Here is a 16510-nt window from a genome sequence, read left to right on the forward strand (position 1 = left end):
CCTATTTTGTAACCTTCATAGACGATGCATCTAGGAAGGTTTGGGCTTATGCTATAAAGTCCAAGGATGAGGTTGCAGCAAGGTTTGAGGTCTTTCACAAGCTGGTTGAAAGAGAGACAGGAAGAAAACTAATGAGGGTGCGGTCAGATAATGGGGGAGAGTACATAGGCTCATTTGATGATTATTGCAAAGAGCAGGGTATTCGACATGAACAGACTGTGCCCAAGACTCCACAAAAAAATGGTGTGGCAGAGAGGATGAACAGAACAATGTTGGAATGGATGAGGAGTATGCTCTCCCATTCCAGGTTGGCTAAGCATTTCTGGGCTAAAGCCATGAGCCCTGCAGTGTATGTGATCAACCGTTCTCCCTCCAAGCCATTGAATAATAAGTGTGCAGAAAGCGCCTGGTCAGGTAAAGATGTTAATTATGACTATTTACGTGTTTTTTGTTGCAGAGCTTTTGTGCATGTTCCAAAAGATGAGAGGTCTAAACTATATGCAAAAACCAGACAATGCATATTTTTGAGGTATGGTGATGAAAAGTGGGGATACAGGTGTTATGACCCAGTTGATAAGAAGGTTTTGAGAAGTCGGGATGTGGTATTCCTTGAAGATCAGACTATTGAGAATTTTGAAGATGGTGAAAAGCTTGATGCATACATACGTGACCTTTCTGGTCTTGAGTTGTCTCATGATGTTGAGGAGACAATGCCACATGTAGCTTCAGACTCAGATAGTGATGATGATGTTCCTTAGGGTCAAGCTGTAGGCCATGGAAATGATACTAATACTGAAACTGATCTTGGTGATAATGTTGAGGTTGATTTTGAAGTTCAACAAGAAGATGGAAATCAACAGAATCAACAAACAGAGGTACTTCGGAGGTCTACTAGGGAGAAAAGATCAAGTTCTAAGTATCCTGCTACAGAGTATGTTCTTCTAACTAATTGTGGGGAGCCTATATGCTATAAGGAGGCTCTTGAGGATGCTCATAAGAAAGAATGGCTAGCTGCCATGGATGAAGAGATGAAGTCATTGCTGAAAAATGGCACATATGATCTAGTTGAAAGACCAAAGAACAGAAAAGTATTACAAAATAAATGGGTGTACAAGATCAAGCAAGAAGGTGATGATAGAAAGACAAGATACAAGGCTAGGCTGGTTGTCAAAGGTTTTGGCCAGAGGCATGGAATCGATTATGATGAGATTTTCTCACCGGTAGTGAAGATGACTTCTATCCGGGTGGTGTTAAGTCTAGCTGCTTGTATGGATCTTGAGGTTGAACAACTTGATGTCAAGACTGCATTTCTCCATGGTGATTTGGATGAATATGTTTATATGGAGAAACCTGAAGGTTATAATAAGAAAGGTGAGGAAAGCAAGGTGTGCAAACTTGTCAAAAGTCTGTACGGTTCGAAGCAAGCACCAAGGCAGTGGTATCTTAAGTTTGAGTCGTTCATGACCATCCATGGGTACATGAAGACGTCTACAGATCACTGTGTCTTTGTGCAAAAGTTTGCTTCTAATGATTTTATTATACTTCTCCTATATGTTGATGACATGCTGATTGTTGGGAGAGACAAGCTCAAGATTGCCAAGTTGAAAAAGGATTTGGCTAAGTCTTTTGAGATGAAAGACTTGGGTCAAGCAAGACAAATTCTTGGACTGCAGGTCATTCGTGATCGGGCGAAGAAAAGGCTATGGTTATCTCAAGAGAGATATATTGAGAAGATTCTAAAACGATTCTGTATGGACAAGGCAAAGCTAGTTGCTTGTCCATTGGCTACACACTTGAAAATAAACAAGACAATGTCTCCCAAGGATGAAGAGGAAAGACAAGAAATGTGCAGTGTTCCATATTCTTCAGCAATAGGCAGTCTGATGTATGCAATGGTCTGTACAAGACCGGATATAGCTCATGCGGTTGGAGTACTTAGTCGTTTTCTTTCAAATCCTGGTAAGACACACTGGGAAGCGGTTAAGTGGCTAATGAGATATCTTCGAGGAACCTCCAAATATGCTTTGTGTTATGGTATTAGAAAGTCACATGTTGAAGGGTTTTCTGATTTAGATATGAGTGGTGATATTGACACAATGAGATCAACTTCAGGGTATTTGTTTACTTTTGGAGGAGGAGTTGTATCATGGCAGTCTCGTCTACAGAAATGTGTTGCTTTGTCTACTACAGAAGCTGAATATATTGCCATTACTAAATGTTGTAAAGAAATGAGATGGATAAAAGAATTGTTGAAAGAAATTGGCATTGCACAAGACAGGTTTGTGGTGTTTAGTGACTCACAGAGTGCTATACATGTGAGCAAGAATCCAAGTTTCCATTCACGTTCAAAACACATCCAAAGAAGGTACCATTGGATCCGTGAAGTGCTCGAGAAGAGGAGTTATACTTGGAGAAAGTGCACACAGATGAGAACGTGTCAGATATGATGACAAAGGGTTTGCCAAGAGGAAAGCATGAGATATGTTGTGCCAAAGCCGGAATGGTTCTGGCAGAAGCGTCACGATGATGAATGTTTATAGCAACATTCTCCCATGGCTCGGAAGGGGGAGAATTGTTGGTGTTTCTTGCCATTGCGGGCGGGTTTTAAATTCCGGGTAAACGGGTCAGGGTTTTCTCTTATGAAAACGGGTTAGAGTATAAATACTATTTTTGGGTATTTTTCTCATAACAGAGAAAATAGAGAGAGAGTGAATTACAGATCTAGGGTTTTCTGGTTTCCTTCTTCTTCTTGTTCTTTGGCTGATCTAGAGTGAGAGATTGGGGGAGCTTTTGATTGTGGAGTAGTCCAATCATTTCTAGTGTAATCACTTCTTTCATTTGAGAGCAGGGCATGTAAGTTTTTACTATTGACATTTGTTTGATTTAGTGAAACTTATCCCTCCCGTGGACGTAGGTCGATTTTGACCGAACCACGTATATTGTGTTGTCGTTTATTGCTTTGTGCTATTTCAGTTCTTGGTAATCTGTTTATCGTCATAGACGATTTGGAATCTGATTTGCTACGGGTTTTGATTTCTAAGAAGATCCATAGTTTTGCTGTTGCAAAACCCAACATTATTCTAATAAACCGATCAGTATTATAATCAATCGATATTATTATAATAATACTGATTTGTGTTACAACCAATCGGTGGAGATGATCGACATTTACCATTTTTTACTAGTGATTTTATTGTGGATTAAGATCGAGCTTAAGAGAACTCAATGTAATGAGACAAAAAAAATGCTTATATAAGGCCAACAAAGGTGTCCTAATGCGATTTGAGTCTAACGAAAAATTCGAGATAGGTGATACATAAAGTTGTAATTTGATAAGACATGGTGATTGCAGAAAGTGGTTAGATTAGTAGACTTTATACTATTTATTGGATTTGTTTTACAAAAGAGAATATACAAAGATTGTTTGAGTTATCTAAAATTTCTATTATAAACTCATTATAAATTTAATTGACCAGATTTCGACCTATTTGATTTATTAATCTACAACATTGGTCCAAACCCTAAGTATGACTTATAATGTCCACAGTTTAAAAGTCCTACAAACTTGTATGTATTTGTTGTTTTACTCAAATAATTTACTGTGATATAAATATAACTTGAAATGGTTTGAAAATTTAACCAACTTATTCAACTCATTCATCTACAATATTTGAACATATCCTTTTGGTTGATTCAAATCCTAGGTAGAACTTATGAAGTCAACACAATAAATTTCTAAGACTAAAATTATTGATGCTTTCTATTGGGTTTTAGTAATTTATTGATTGTGAATGGGATATGATTCCAAATTGCTTGAATATTTAATAGCGAGTTAGTTTACGTCTACATTTACAAGTTATTGATTTGATGGATTCTATATTTTGGTATAGAGCTTATTTGATCTTGAATTTTTTAAAATTTTTAAAAAATTAGAAAAATATATTATTTTTGATACTGATATGTGAGAAAAATTGGGGAGGGAATGAATTAAAAAAAGTAAAAAGTGTGGGTAAAGAGAAGATAGATAAATTATTTTTGATAGTAATATGTGAAAAAAATTGGGGAAGGAACAAGACTGTAAAAATCTCAAGTTCACTCTTAAATATTATAATTTTACAATTTCACAATAGGCTAACTAGTTTGATTTTAAGTAAACTCTTAAATATATAAACTCTTACGATTTTAAATTTATGATAATAAGATTTTCGATTTTACTATAAAAAACAAATTTATATTTAAAAATTAAAAAATAAAGTTATTATTTATTTAAATTAATTAATAAAATTAATTTTGTAACTATAAATTTGTATAGTGTTATTTATTTTTTTATTATTTTTTAATTGATTTTATATTAAAATATATAATTTCTTAAAATTAGTTAAATATAAAATACTCAATTATATATATAAATAATAATAATATATAACTATTATTTTTTCAAATTAAACTTTTACGATGGTATGTAAACTCTAAATTTTACGAGTTTATAACTGGATAACGATTATTTGTAAACTCTCAATTTTGACAAATTTGGGAGGGAACGCTAGAGGGACTTGTCATCATCTACCTTATTGATTGAAAAAGTAAAAAAGTGTGGATAAAGATAGGAGATAGATAAATTATTTTATTTTTTCAGATAATTATTTTATTTCTCATCCCCTTCTAAATTATCTCCCCTATTATTTCTCTTATCTTTTTTTTGATAAAATATAGTATTTTTGTTTTAAAAAATTGTATTTAAAATTTTATATAATAATTTTTAAAAATAATTTTATATTTAAAATTTAATAAATAAAAAGATAGAGAAGAAATTTAGAAAGGAATGAGAGAGAGAAAACGTTGGTTAATTGGTTGAAAAAATAAAAATAAAATATTTTGGTCAATTTTTTTTTTCTTTTTCAGCCTAGTCAAGTTATTCTCTTCCTCCGTATAACTCATTTAAATTATTTTAACTAATGAATTAAATAAATTTCATAATAAAACTAAATTAAAAAAAAACCTAAAAATAACATTAAAAAACTCAAGAGTAAACTAACCCAAAGTAATAATATAATTAGAGAGATTATTTATAAATAGTATTCATATTTATATATCAAAATAAAATTAAAATAGAAATTAAAAAAAATTGTTAGAAGGGTTTACATTAAAAAAAAAAGATTAATTATAAACTCCTAATCCCATAAGAAATAAATTGCTTCCTCTCTGAACCTATATTCTTTCCGTCCTTTTCTTAGGCGGCGTGAACCAGAGAGAGCTGTTCTGAAAATTGAAGGAAATCGACGGGAAATCTTCGTATTGATTGTTGAATTCAACTCTTGTTAAGAATCGTCGGATCAAGGGCTTCGTTATTCCCTTTGTTGATTGAGTTTTAGGCACAAACTATTCATCCGACTCCGCGGTTCTTGCAAGGTAGAATTTTTCTTTTGCTTTTCTTCAAAGTGCAAAGAAAAGTTCTAAGTTTGTCTGTACTCTTGTTAGCCTTCCAATTTCTGGGTCATTATTGGAACATTGTATAATTTTCTATTTGTTCTGGGTTCAGCTCCTGATTTGCAACGGAATTGACAATGCAAAAATTTGAAATTGACAAAGTAGAGGACGTCAATCTTAGTGACTTAGAGTTGGTATGTTTCGTCCGAGAAGCCCTCAGATCAGTCATAGAGGTAAGAATCCTTTAAAATATTTTAAAATTTGCCTTCAACATGCTAGTTCTTGAACTTATTTAACTTGTTATAAGTGTTGTTTATGTTATTTTATTGTGGGTATCAATTGTTTTAGGGTGACAGAAGTAGTTATGAGCAGCTTCTTGGTGTTCTTCATCGAAAAGGAAACCTTGGCCCTGACGAGGTTGCGCTGCTGGTGGTATGTCAACTAGCTCCTTATTTGAAAACCATTAATTTTGTCTGTCTACACACTTTTGGTCTTACCAATTATATTTCATGACAGACGAGTTTAAAAGCATTAACAGGAGCAGTTTCATGTATTGATATTGCACACCATGACGCCTTGCTTGCATCGGTAAGTCATTTCTGCTAGAACCCATCTTTATGGAATTATGTCATTGATTATGAACTATTATGTGAATACTCACTTGTACTTGTTGCCAGATATTCGGAATGAACATGTGGAACTATGAGCCTGATGTGATGGACGCATTGATTGAATTAATTACATCCCTGGTATGTTCAATTCCTAGTAGCCATAATATTATTTTGTGCACTAGCAATTGGGAATACACAATTATGTCTATAACATGTTTTCTCAAGTCGATAGTAGATATGTAAGAGTGGTTGTTTTTTTGAAACATTATGACTTTCATTAACATGTAGGATATATGCCTTATGCTTTTGTTCTATGTTTATATGTTTATTAGGCTGCTTCCAGTGGAGGATACTTAGATTTATGCTTGGGTATGCTCGTAAACAATTTTATGCCGCCTCGTTCTTTTCTGGAATTTCTAAATCAGAAACGAGGTTTATCAAGAAAGGGGCAGGTTGTTTATCGTGTGCATTCTGCTCTGAAGGACATTTCCGACTTAGTGCCTCTTGCACCTTTGAGGTTATTGCCCATAATTCTTCAGAAACTACCTAATACATTTGCAATGGAGAAAGTGAGCATCAATTTCCACCACTCACCTAACTCTCTAGCTTTTATTTTGGGATTTGTATTTTCTAAAAGTATCTTGTTTGTTTTGTAGGCGATTGTTGTATATGTGGAAAACATGTTGAGAGTGGAAGAATGTGCTCTAGGGGACATAATTGGAAACATGATGCTTACTGCGTTGGTGGATAGGCTTATAGAATTTGATGTAAGACCATAAAAACTTGGAAAACTAATGTGTCTGTGAAGTTTGTTATGCACATCAATCTTATTGTACTTTTTTTTTGTTTCCTTGTTACAGGTAGAGATAGAATGGAAAGATATCATGTCTGATGATTTCAGTAAAGGGATATTTGAGATGGAACTAGAAGATGTAGATGATATTCTAGATGATGCTGAGACAGAAGGTTTTGAGGTGTGTAAGATGATCATTTAATTAGTTTGCGCATATGTGTTACTTTATGGAATTGAGTAGCTTAAAGTATGGTGGTGAGACTTTCACTTGACTAGTAGTCTTGTTTATGTTCACAGCTTTCTGGAGGATTCCCAGGTAGGAATATTTTAAAGGGAAATAAAATAGCAGAGACATTGGACAGTTTGTTGGTGCTGATGTTTGAACATCTCAAAACATGTCATGAAAGCGGTCGGCTGGTAAAGGTATGGATTTTCATTATTATTTACAAGTAAAAATTGGCCGAAGGGTTTTGAACCCCCAGGACTGCTCAAGTTTCATGAGTTTTGAACCAAGAGACCAAGGTCTCATGTACGATTCCCTTATGAAACTATTTTGATTGAAAGGGGGGGTGAATTGCTTGCCACCTCCAGGGAAAAAACTCAGATCTTGAAATTATTCTTTTGGCTAAATGTTGATTCTGTTTGATAACGTGCAATCAACATTCTTAGGTTTTTGAGACACTCCTCCAGTCCTTCCAAATAACTGTTCTGAGTACTTACAAGTCCAAGTTTGCTCAGGTAAGTAATTTTGAGTAGCATCATTTGTGAGAACCTTCCTTGGGATTTATTCAACAAATATTGTTTCCTTCCTTGCAGTTTGTCATGTTCTACGCCTGTTCACTAGATCCTGAAAATTGTGGTGTGAGATTTGCGAATGAGCTTGCCGATATTTTTAGTGAAAGATCCCATCCACCAAATAAGACGTAATGAATTTATATAACAATTATCCTTTTACTCTGTTTTTTATTTTTTTTAGAATTCAATGTCATATCAGAATAATGCCATTATTATTATTATGTTAACAGTCTGGAAGTTTTGTCATGCAGGATGAGTGCTGTTGCATATCTTGCTAGTTTCTTATCACGTTCAAACTTCCTTCCTCTTTCCTTTGTTGTTAAAATGTTGCAAAGGTTGTGTCTTGATCCCATCCATCTGACCAGCTTAAAATTTGTTTTAAAAAACCATTGAAATAGCAAACAAAATTGTAATGTGATGCCTTTATGGATTTCAGATTAGTCAACTGGTGTTGGATATATTGCCAAGATCATAAAAGTGAAATTAACCCACAAGCTCACAGAGTTTTTTATGCCTGTTGCCAGGTATAAATCATTATTATATCTAAACTCTCTTTTATGAGTTTTGAGTTACAAAACGGATTTCAGATGGTTTGTTTTTCTGGGTGATACAGGCTGTTATGTATGTTCTTTGCTTTCGCATGAGATCAATAATGGATGATCCTAAGCTACGATCAAAGCTTACACATTTTCCTCTGGAGGAAATTTTTAAACATCCGTTAAATCCTTTGAAGGTTTAGCTTCTCCACATTCTATTTTAAACCTCTTAGGGGGGTCACCATAGAAAAATTATTAAAATAACTGCCTTATTCTCAACAGGTATGTCTGCCGACAATAGTTGATGAGTTTCTTCGACAGGCAAGAGCATCTTGTCTTTTCACAGCATCTGAGGCCCGTGTATTTGATGATTTGTTGGAGTCTGAATTTTCGATAGCTTTTGGTGGGTTAGAAAGGCTCGACACGTTCTTCCCTTTTGACCCTTGTTTGTTAAAGAAATCAGACAGGTATTTTCTTCCCTCAAATTTTCTTTTCCTCCAACAAAGTACACCTTGTTGTTAGTTAGCATATTTGGAAACTAATATCATTGTCACAATCTCATTGGAAGTGGTCTTTTTTATTTGGTATAAGATGTTTTCTAGATATAATCATCATTACAAAAGTACATTTTGTAATTTGGTACATTCTCTAACAAATCTCAATATGTGCAGTTTCATACGACCTTGGTTCATATCTTGGTCTATGGTTAAAACTACATACGAAGAAGAGGAAGAGGAAGACGACCAAGAAGAAATAATGACGGCTGATGCAATGGCAACTAGTTTAATGGAGGAAGAAGAGTTTAGTCTTGATTACAGTTTGAATAGAATGTCGATTACACCAAAGAGCACCTTAAATTATCATTTTGGAGGTGCATTCAATGCTGTCACAAAGATGCCCTCAAGAATAAGACCATCCACAAGTCCTGAATCTTTTTGAAGCACAAATAGACTTGAATAAGAAAAACAAAAACAAATAGGGTATGATTTGAACAATTGAAGGCTGACAAATATATTCTTATTTGTTAGATTTTGTGGTATAGGCAAAAACATCTCATAGTATTCATTTATTATTATTTAAATTTTGAGTGATGTAACATATCAAGATGACATTATTATGAGTGGTTTTAAACTTCTATTTATTACCGTTTCTTGATTTTGATGAAGGAAACTTAAGCATACAAGAAGACTCAGAAACATTTGCAGAATCTGTAATCATAAGCTCTGAAGACCTACTTTTATTAATGAAAGATGAACCATTTGAACAATTGTATGGTTATATACTCTTTAATCATTCATTGCACATGTGTATCCATGATCTTGTTCCTGAGGTTTGAACCCAAAAAACCTCAACTCCCAACCTAAAACATCTAACTCCCAAACACACTACACTACATTTATTAGATTAATAACTATTTAAAACATTTTTCAAACTAAGAATTTGGATATCACCTTACACTTCATCAAATTTTCACCTCTTTGGACACCAGTTTTCGGCATCTCCCCGCCCATATCCTCCATATAGATTGAATGCGAGGATAAAAGCAAAGAGAGTGGCTAGAGAGAAATGACAGGAATTTTGTCACTGCATCTGGAAGCTTTTTTGGGATTTTTCGGGCTAATGTTGTTCTTAGGCTTTGGGATACGGTTTGCTAGACCGATCATAAGTTTCTATTTTTTGGGGGGAAATAATTTATATTCTTAGCCTTAATGGTTTCATGTTATGATGATTTGTTGATTTGAGAACATTTCACATTTGATTGTTGAACTATCTATTGTAGTATATTCGATTAATTCATCACAAATCGAAAATGCTAAAATCGGGTCAAAATGTTAGGATGTTGAATCGTTGTTCTTGAATCCTTACTCAAGAAAAACGGTTCTTAAACTTTCTCCGGATTATTTGAAACTTGTTGACATTTTCAGGGGCAAAATTTTCTAAGACTAAAGAGATAAATATTAGAAAGGAGATCTATGATTTATAGCAATTGTTAAAGAAAACAATTAATCAAACTTAGGAGATGTTCTCAAGTGAAGATAAGAAATGAGATTTTAACCAATGAAGCAGACACAAATGATCCCTCAAAAACATAATCAAACATCTGAAATTGTCTCAACTGGAAATAAAAGAAAATAGTTAAAAACAATAACAGAACAGGCAAATGGTCATGACAAAAACTTCCAATAAAATGCAGTAATGCATGCATAGTGAAGAAAACCTAAGCAATGTTGTTCACTTGAAACTTGCTAATGAAATGAAGGATGTGGGCATTGATTTCCTCTGGTTTTTCTTGATTAATGAAGTGGCCAGCTCCTTCCACAACAATAATTTGATCAAGTAACGGCACATCCCTCTTGAAGCTTCCTCCATGAACATACTCCTTCACTCCTGGTGTAGTGTAAATCATGTCTAGGTCACCAACTATGAACTGCACCGGCACCTTCACCTGTGCTCCGTCCCATGCAGCCGTAAGATCCCAGTTTCTGCATGCCATATGACATCAATTAACAAAAATAGAAAAATAACAAGAGAATGTGATCAAGGGGAGTCTATATACATAATCCACACTCGAGTCAAGCATGATCGGATATAAGGTAATGCCAAGTGGCCAACCATGCGACCCTCTAGAAACCACCCCTCTCATGGGCACCCAAAATAAAAATAAAAACAACAATAACAACGTTTGAACTCTGGTACACAATATCGACACTAAAATAAGACCAACCATGCAGACGCCTAGGGCCATCCCATCCCATCCCACGACCACCCAAAATAAGAAAAAATAAATAAATAATGGACTAACAAAGTTTGCGGGCAGACCTGTCTCAGAATCAGTGTCTTATATGTACCACACTTCAAAACTGAGAAAAATTACACATTAGATGTGGACGTAGACTCACATTAACTATAAAATAAACTATGTTTTGAAGTGTGACACATATTGGCCACTATTTATGAGACGTCATATGCCCCCAAAAAGTTTGAACTAACTATGAGCCACACTATACATAGTAGGCCCTTAAGTAAAGCCAACCAAGCACAGTCTAAAGTCACCCCATGGGCACTCAAAACTAAAAATAAACCAAAAGATACATTAACAAGGTTTGAATCCTCGGCCATAGTATTCGTTGTTGCCGACTCTTGAGTAAGGTCAACTAGGCGGCTGGCTCAACAATGAGCCACAATGTACTGTTAAAATTTAACCAACTAAACTAAAATTTTCATTTTTAATGTAATACCAAACTTCTTATTATAATTATTCACCTAACATAAATATTTCTAATGAAACAAAGTATATATAAGAACAAATTTATTTTTTTGGGTTGGTTAAGACAACCCAAATCTAATGACTGGTCTCATGATCATACTTACAAATCTAAAGCTCGGTAGTAATTGAGTCCTCCAGTGAAGCCTTTCTGGTCATACTTGTCGGCATAGAAACTTAGATCATCCTCCGAAAGCCAAGAAGGTAATGTGGAGGAAAGAAAATCGTTAGAAATGCCGAAAGGGTTACCCTTGGGTAGGAGAGGGGGGCCTGGAATACGATCGGTTAGGATCTTCTTTAGTACTTGACGGGTTCCATACTCAGCTATCTCACCTTCAATCTCCCCTGGTACCTGTCCATGATTATTTGGATCTAAATTTTATTGCTTTTTTGGATTAAAGAAAATGGATGTAAAATTCAATTATTTGCTAAAAATAAAAATTGTCAATATTTTAAAATAATATAGAAAAATGAAACATATTTCATATTTTAATAGATTGTTTCTAAATAATCTCAAATAAGAGGAAAATTTATTGGTATGTGTACACTTTCTTGATTTTGTTATGAATCTTAATTTGGATGGAGAATAAATTATTTTTTTTTATAATTTTCTAATACTTAATAAAAAAATATTAAAAAAATTACTGGTAATAGAATTTTTATTTATGTTGGTCTAGTATACAAAATTATAATTAAGGTCATGTTTCATTTTGTTTTTTTATGACTTTTTAAAAAAAATAGTTTTTTTAACAACTTTATTTCGTTAGTATATATAATATTTAATAACTAAATTTATTAGCTAAAATATTAAAATATTCTTATTTTATATTTATTAAATTTATATTTTAAATTAAAAAATTAAATATTTATCTTAAAATAAATCTCAAATGACTAATTTTCTTTATCAAGTAAATTTTTTGTTACACAAAATCTATTAAAATCCTAAGAAAAACTAAGATAAAATATAGTTGTAAAGGTTGTTTGATGTAAATTATTTTTTTAATAATTTCACTTTGGAAAAAAAAAAATTATTAAACATAATTGACTTTAATATATTAAAATATTATATTTTATTATTTGACTGTTGTAGGCCCAAGTCATGAAAGTGGCAATAAAACCTACCAAAACTAATGAAACCCTAACTAGCAACTTTTTGTTCTTTATGGATAGGTTGGTTATTTATTGCGAGTGCAGGTCATTAATAGTTTTTCTCTTTCATTATGACTATATATATCTTAACTATAAAACAAAAAATGAAAAAAATTATAATTTGAAATAATATAAGTAGAAAAAAGGATAAAAAAAAAGAATTAAATATCAATTAAATGAGAAATCTACAAATAAAATAAGATTTATGACTAAAAATATTTTAAAAAAAAGTTAATTAATTTATAAGCCAAGTAGCTCTTCAATCATTTAAATAATTCTCTCACTTATATTTTCATCAATCAAATCAATTAAAATACTATTTATTATATTTTAAAATAAATATCTTTTCATTAAATATTAAAACTATTTAAACTTTCTCATCAATAATCCAACTTTCATATTATTCAACCCTAAAAAAAGCCTAAGAAAAACAGAAAGAAAAGAAAAAGGAAGGAGAAAAGAGAACCTGAAATCTGCACATATAATAATCATCTCCAAAGAACGCACGCATGGCCGCAACAGGTTTAATATTAAGAAGTCTAGGTCTGAATGGAACAGTAATTGAAATGAAAGCTTTGATCAAATCAGGTCTAAACAAACACAAATACCATCCTATTAAGGCTCCCCAGTCATGTGCTACAAGAAACACTTTTTCCTCTCCCAAAGATTTTATAAGACCCACCAGATCCCCAACCACATGATGACATGTGTAACTCGTGATGCTCGCCGGAGCTTCTGTATCTCCATACCCACGTAAGTCCGGTGCCACAGCACGGTAGCCTGAGTCCGCAAGTGCTGTGATTTGGTGACGCCAAGTGTACCAAAACTCAGGGAAACCGTGGAGAAATAGAACCACCGGTCCCTCCCCCTTTTCTGCTACATGCATGCTTATTCCGTTCACATTAATCGTCTTGTGTTTTATCCCTTCCATTTCTTCTTTCTTTCTTTTTCTCTCTCTAGCTCTCTTCTTTACTCACTGTTTTGGGGCACTGTCTTGTAAATTGTAATTAGTGGGTATGATTCAATTCTTTCTTTCCTGCCACCATTCAACAACTTATCTAATAAATAGATGAATTAAGAGGAGAAGGGCTTGTTTGATCTTGGGTTAGTAGAATAATAATGGTGAATTTGAAGAAAAGGAATAATAAATAATAATGTTTTGGATCAAATCATCAAAATGATTCTTAATAGTTAAATATTTGTTAAGCCTTTGTAATAGGGATTGAATTATGTATTAAATAGATAGATGTGGTTAATTAAGTATGGTAAAAAATAATTTACACTTTATTATAGAAAATAATTAAATTTCTTAAAGTATTAAGATAAATATTTGTTAAATCTTTGTAATGGGGGTTGAATTATGTATTAAATAGATAGATGTGGTTGATTAAATATGGTAAAAAAAAGTTAAAGATTTTTTTTTTTTAAAGTGAAAAATAAAATTCCTACACTAGGTGAAATAAATCAATTTGCATCATTTATCATCTATTTAAGTTGATGCTATTATTGGATATAAAGATTAATAATATAATTAATCAAGTATAACCAAATTGTGAAACATCCATAGTTTATATAAAATTATAAAAAATAATAATGAATATCATAGTAAAAAATCATTTAAAAAATATATAATTAAATTGATAAATATTATATGTTTATAGATTTTTAAAGTAGAATCGGATTAAAATATGTATTTGGAAATTTTAATTCATTTTAAATTTAAGATAAAAATATAAATGTATTTTTAATTAATATTTTTAAGATAAAATAGGTCTGCAAATGAGTGGAATATAGCTCGACTCGATTTAGTATTTATTAGTTTGACTCGAACTCGAGCTCGAACGAGTTTATAAATTTGAGTTTGAACTCAACTCGACTATTAACCTATAAACTCGACTCGACTCGAAAAATTTGAAAATAAATAAATTTTCAAACTCAAGCTCGAGCTCGAGCTCGAACTGAAACCAAATATATTTTCAAAATTAAAATATCAAACTTTCATATATATTCAACATTTAAAATATGATATTTCAAAATTAAAATATAAAACAATCATAACTATTCAAAATTTCAAAACATGATAGTCCAAAATATTAAATCACCGTTATTAATCAAAGTTCTAAAACATAAAATTCCAAAATTAAAGTACAAAACCATATAAATTGTTTGAATATTCAATATATTAATCTTTTTTAACGCATATTTTTCAATTATAGCACACGTACAACTACTTGCATTTAATAATATAAAATATTTAATCTTAAAAATAATTAATATAAAAAATAAATAATAAAACAAATAATTAAAATTTAACTTACTTTAATCGGTAAATACCGATAACATATTATATATAATATATATATACTAACTTTTTACTTCTCTCCATAGTATATTATATATATATTAACTTTTTTAAATCTATTTAAATATTATATATAAATATTTTTATTATATAAAATATATTAACATTTTTTTTTTATCACTTTCAATATTATATATAATATACTTTTATAATATATAATATATAAACAATTTCTTATCTTCCTTCAATATTATATATAATATACTAATTATTATATTTTTAATATTTATTTTTATTATATATAAATATATTAACATTTTTTTATCTTTTTCAATATTATATGTAATATATTTTTATTATATATAATATAGTAACTATTTTTATTTCTTTCAATATATATTATACTAAATTAATTATTATGTCCCTAATATTTATTTTTATTATATATAAGTATTAATTTTTTTTTTATCTCTTTTAATATTATATATAATATATTTTTATTATATATAATATATTAACATTTTTTTTTTATCTCTTTCAATATTATATATAATATAATAATTATTATATTCCTAAAATTATTGGTCGCTTTTTTTTCTTTTTATTATAATCAATCAATCATATTTGGATAAGAATCAAGCATAAATTTCTCCTAAGTCCTAATACATGAAAAAAAGATATATAAGCATACGTTTCTCTTAATACATGAAAAAATGATGAGCACGACTTACCGATAAGTTAACCAACAAAATTGTTTTTTCCTTCTTCGTTACTGAATTTCTTTAAAACAAAAAAGAAATGAAAGTTATCTAAAAGCAAAAATAATAGTTATTATAAAAGTGAAAATAAATTGTAATTACGTGTAGGCCTCTTGTGAATGAATGAGAGATGAAGACTGAAAAAGAAGAAAAATAATAGATGGAGAGTGAAAGAAATTGTGAAGACGGAAGAAGAAGAGATGGAAAGCGAAAGAAATGGTGAAGAATGAATGAAGAGATGAAGAGTGAATGAAATGGTGAAGAATGAGTGAAAAATTTGTGAAAGAATAAAGAAGAACGAAAGAGTCACGTGGATATATTATGATTTAGGGTTTATTTTAATGATTGTGTGCCTTCATATCAGCTTTGAAGACAAAGAGAAAGAAGTAAAAAATATTATTTAAATTTTGAGTTTTCACATTAAATAAATAATATATATATATATTATATTTTAAGGCTAAAAAAAACTCAACAAGCATTATATGAGCTCGAGCTCGCCTCAAATATTAAACGAGTCGGCTCGAGCTCGGCTTAAATTCGAACTCGGTCAAAGTCAAGCTCAAGTAAAGCTTTGATCGAGCGACTGACGAGCAACTTGACTCATTTACAGCCCTAGCTTGGAGAGAGTATGCAAGTTCCTAACAACAACACCTAAACATCTTCAAAACAAATGTTAAGAGTGAGAATGGTGAAATCAATTTGAGAGGTTCTCGACTAGTGTTTAATTGTGAAGTCACGAGATATTTATAGGCTATTGGAAAGAAAACAAATGTTAAGAGTGAGAATGGTGAAATCAATTTGAGAGGTTCTCGACTAGTGTTTAATTGTGAAGTCACGAGATATTTATAGGCTATTGGAAAGAGGGCATGAGCCA

At 31.5% G+C, this 16510-nt stretch overlaps 2 protein-coding genes across 2 annotated transcripts; one reads left to right on the top strand and one right to left on the bottom strand.

Annotated features, from left to right (window-relative positions):
- The first annotated feature begins 5219 nt into the window (after positions 1–5219).
- LOC124927440 (RNA polymerase I-specific transcription initiation factor RRN3) lies at positions 5220–9315 on the top strand. Its single transcript, XM_047467844.1, has 16 exons — positions 5220–5409; positions 5540–5660; positions 5776–5859; positions 5944–6015; positions 6105–6176; positions 6371–6607; positions 6695–6805; positions 6899–7012; positions 7129–7254; positions 7501–7569; positions 7648–7754; positions 7878–7961; positions 8063–8150; positions 8240–8359; positions 8445–8629; positions 8834–9315. The coding sequence occupies exons 2-16, from the start codon at positions 5565–5567 to the stop codon at positions 9099–9101; spliced, it is 1833 nt and encodes a 610-aa protein (XP_047323800.1). The 5' UTR covers positions 5220–5409; positions 5540–5564; the 3' UTR covers positions 9102–9315.
- Positions 9316–11530: 2215 nt separating this feature from the next.
- Positions 11531–13507, bottom strand: LOC124927439 (epoxide hydrolase A-like). Its single transcript, XM_047467843.1, has 2 exons — positions 13043–13507; positions 11531–11779 (listed from the first exon to the last, which is right to left on the bottom strand). Exons 1-2 carry the CDS (start codon positions 13505–13507, stop codon positions 11531–11533), a joined length of 714 nt encoding a protein of 237 aa, XP_047323799.1.
- Between the last annotated feature and the right edge of the window lie 3003 nt (positions 13508–16510).

This window comes from Impatiens glandulifera, chromosome 2, assembly GCF_907164915.1.
Source record: "Impatiens glandulifera chromosome 2, dImpGla2.1, whole genome shotgun sequence".
Classification (NCBI taxonomy): Eukaryota; Viridiplantae; Streptophyta; class Magnoliopsida; order Ericales; family Balsaminaceae; genus Impatiens; species Impatiens glandulifera.

What these genes read in the sequence shown, in the direction of transcription:
- LOC124927440 (XM_047467844.1), top strand. Translation starts at nt 5,565, where the DNA reads ATGCAAAAATTTGAAATTGACAAAGTAGAGGACGTCAATCTTAGTGAC. An exon ending in CTGAGACAGAAGGTTTTGAG is followed by an intron (nt 7,013 to 7,128) that starts GTGTGTAAGATG and finishes TTATGTTCACAG; the next exon opens with CTTTCTGGAGGATTCCCAGG. An exon ending in TTTTTTATGCCTGTTGCCAG is followed by an intron (nt 8,151 to 8,239) that starts GTATAAATCATT and finishes TGGGTGATACAG; the next exon opens with GCTGTTATGTATGTTCTTTG.
- LOC124927439 (XM_047467843.1), bottom strand. Translation starts at nt 13,507, where the DNA reads ATGGAAGGGATAAAACACAAGACGATTAATGTGAACGGAATAAGCATG. An exon ending in ATTATATGTGCAGATTTCAG is followed by an intron (nt 11,780 to 13,042) that starts GTTCTCTTTTCT and finishes AATCATGGACAG; the next exon opens with GTACCAGGGGAGATTGAAGG.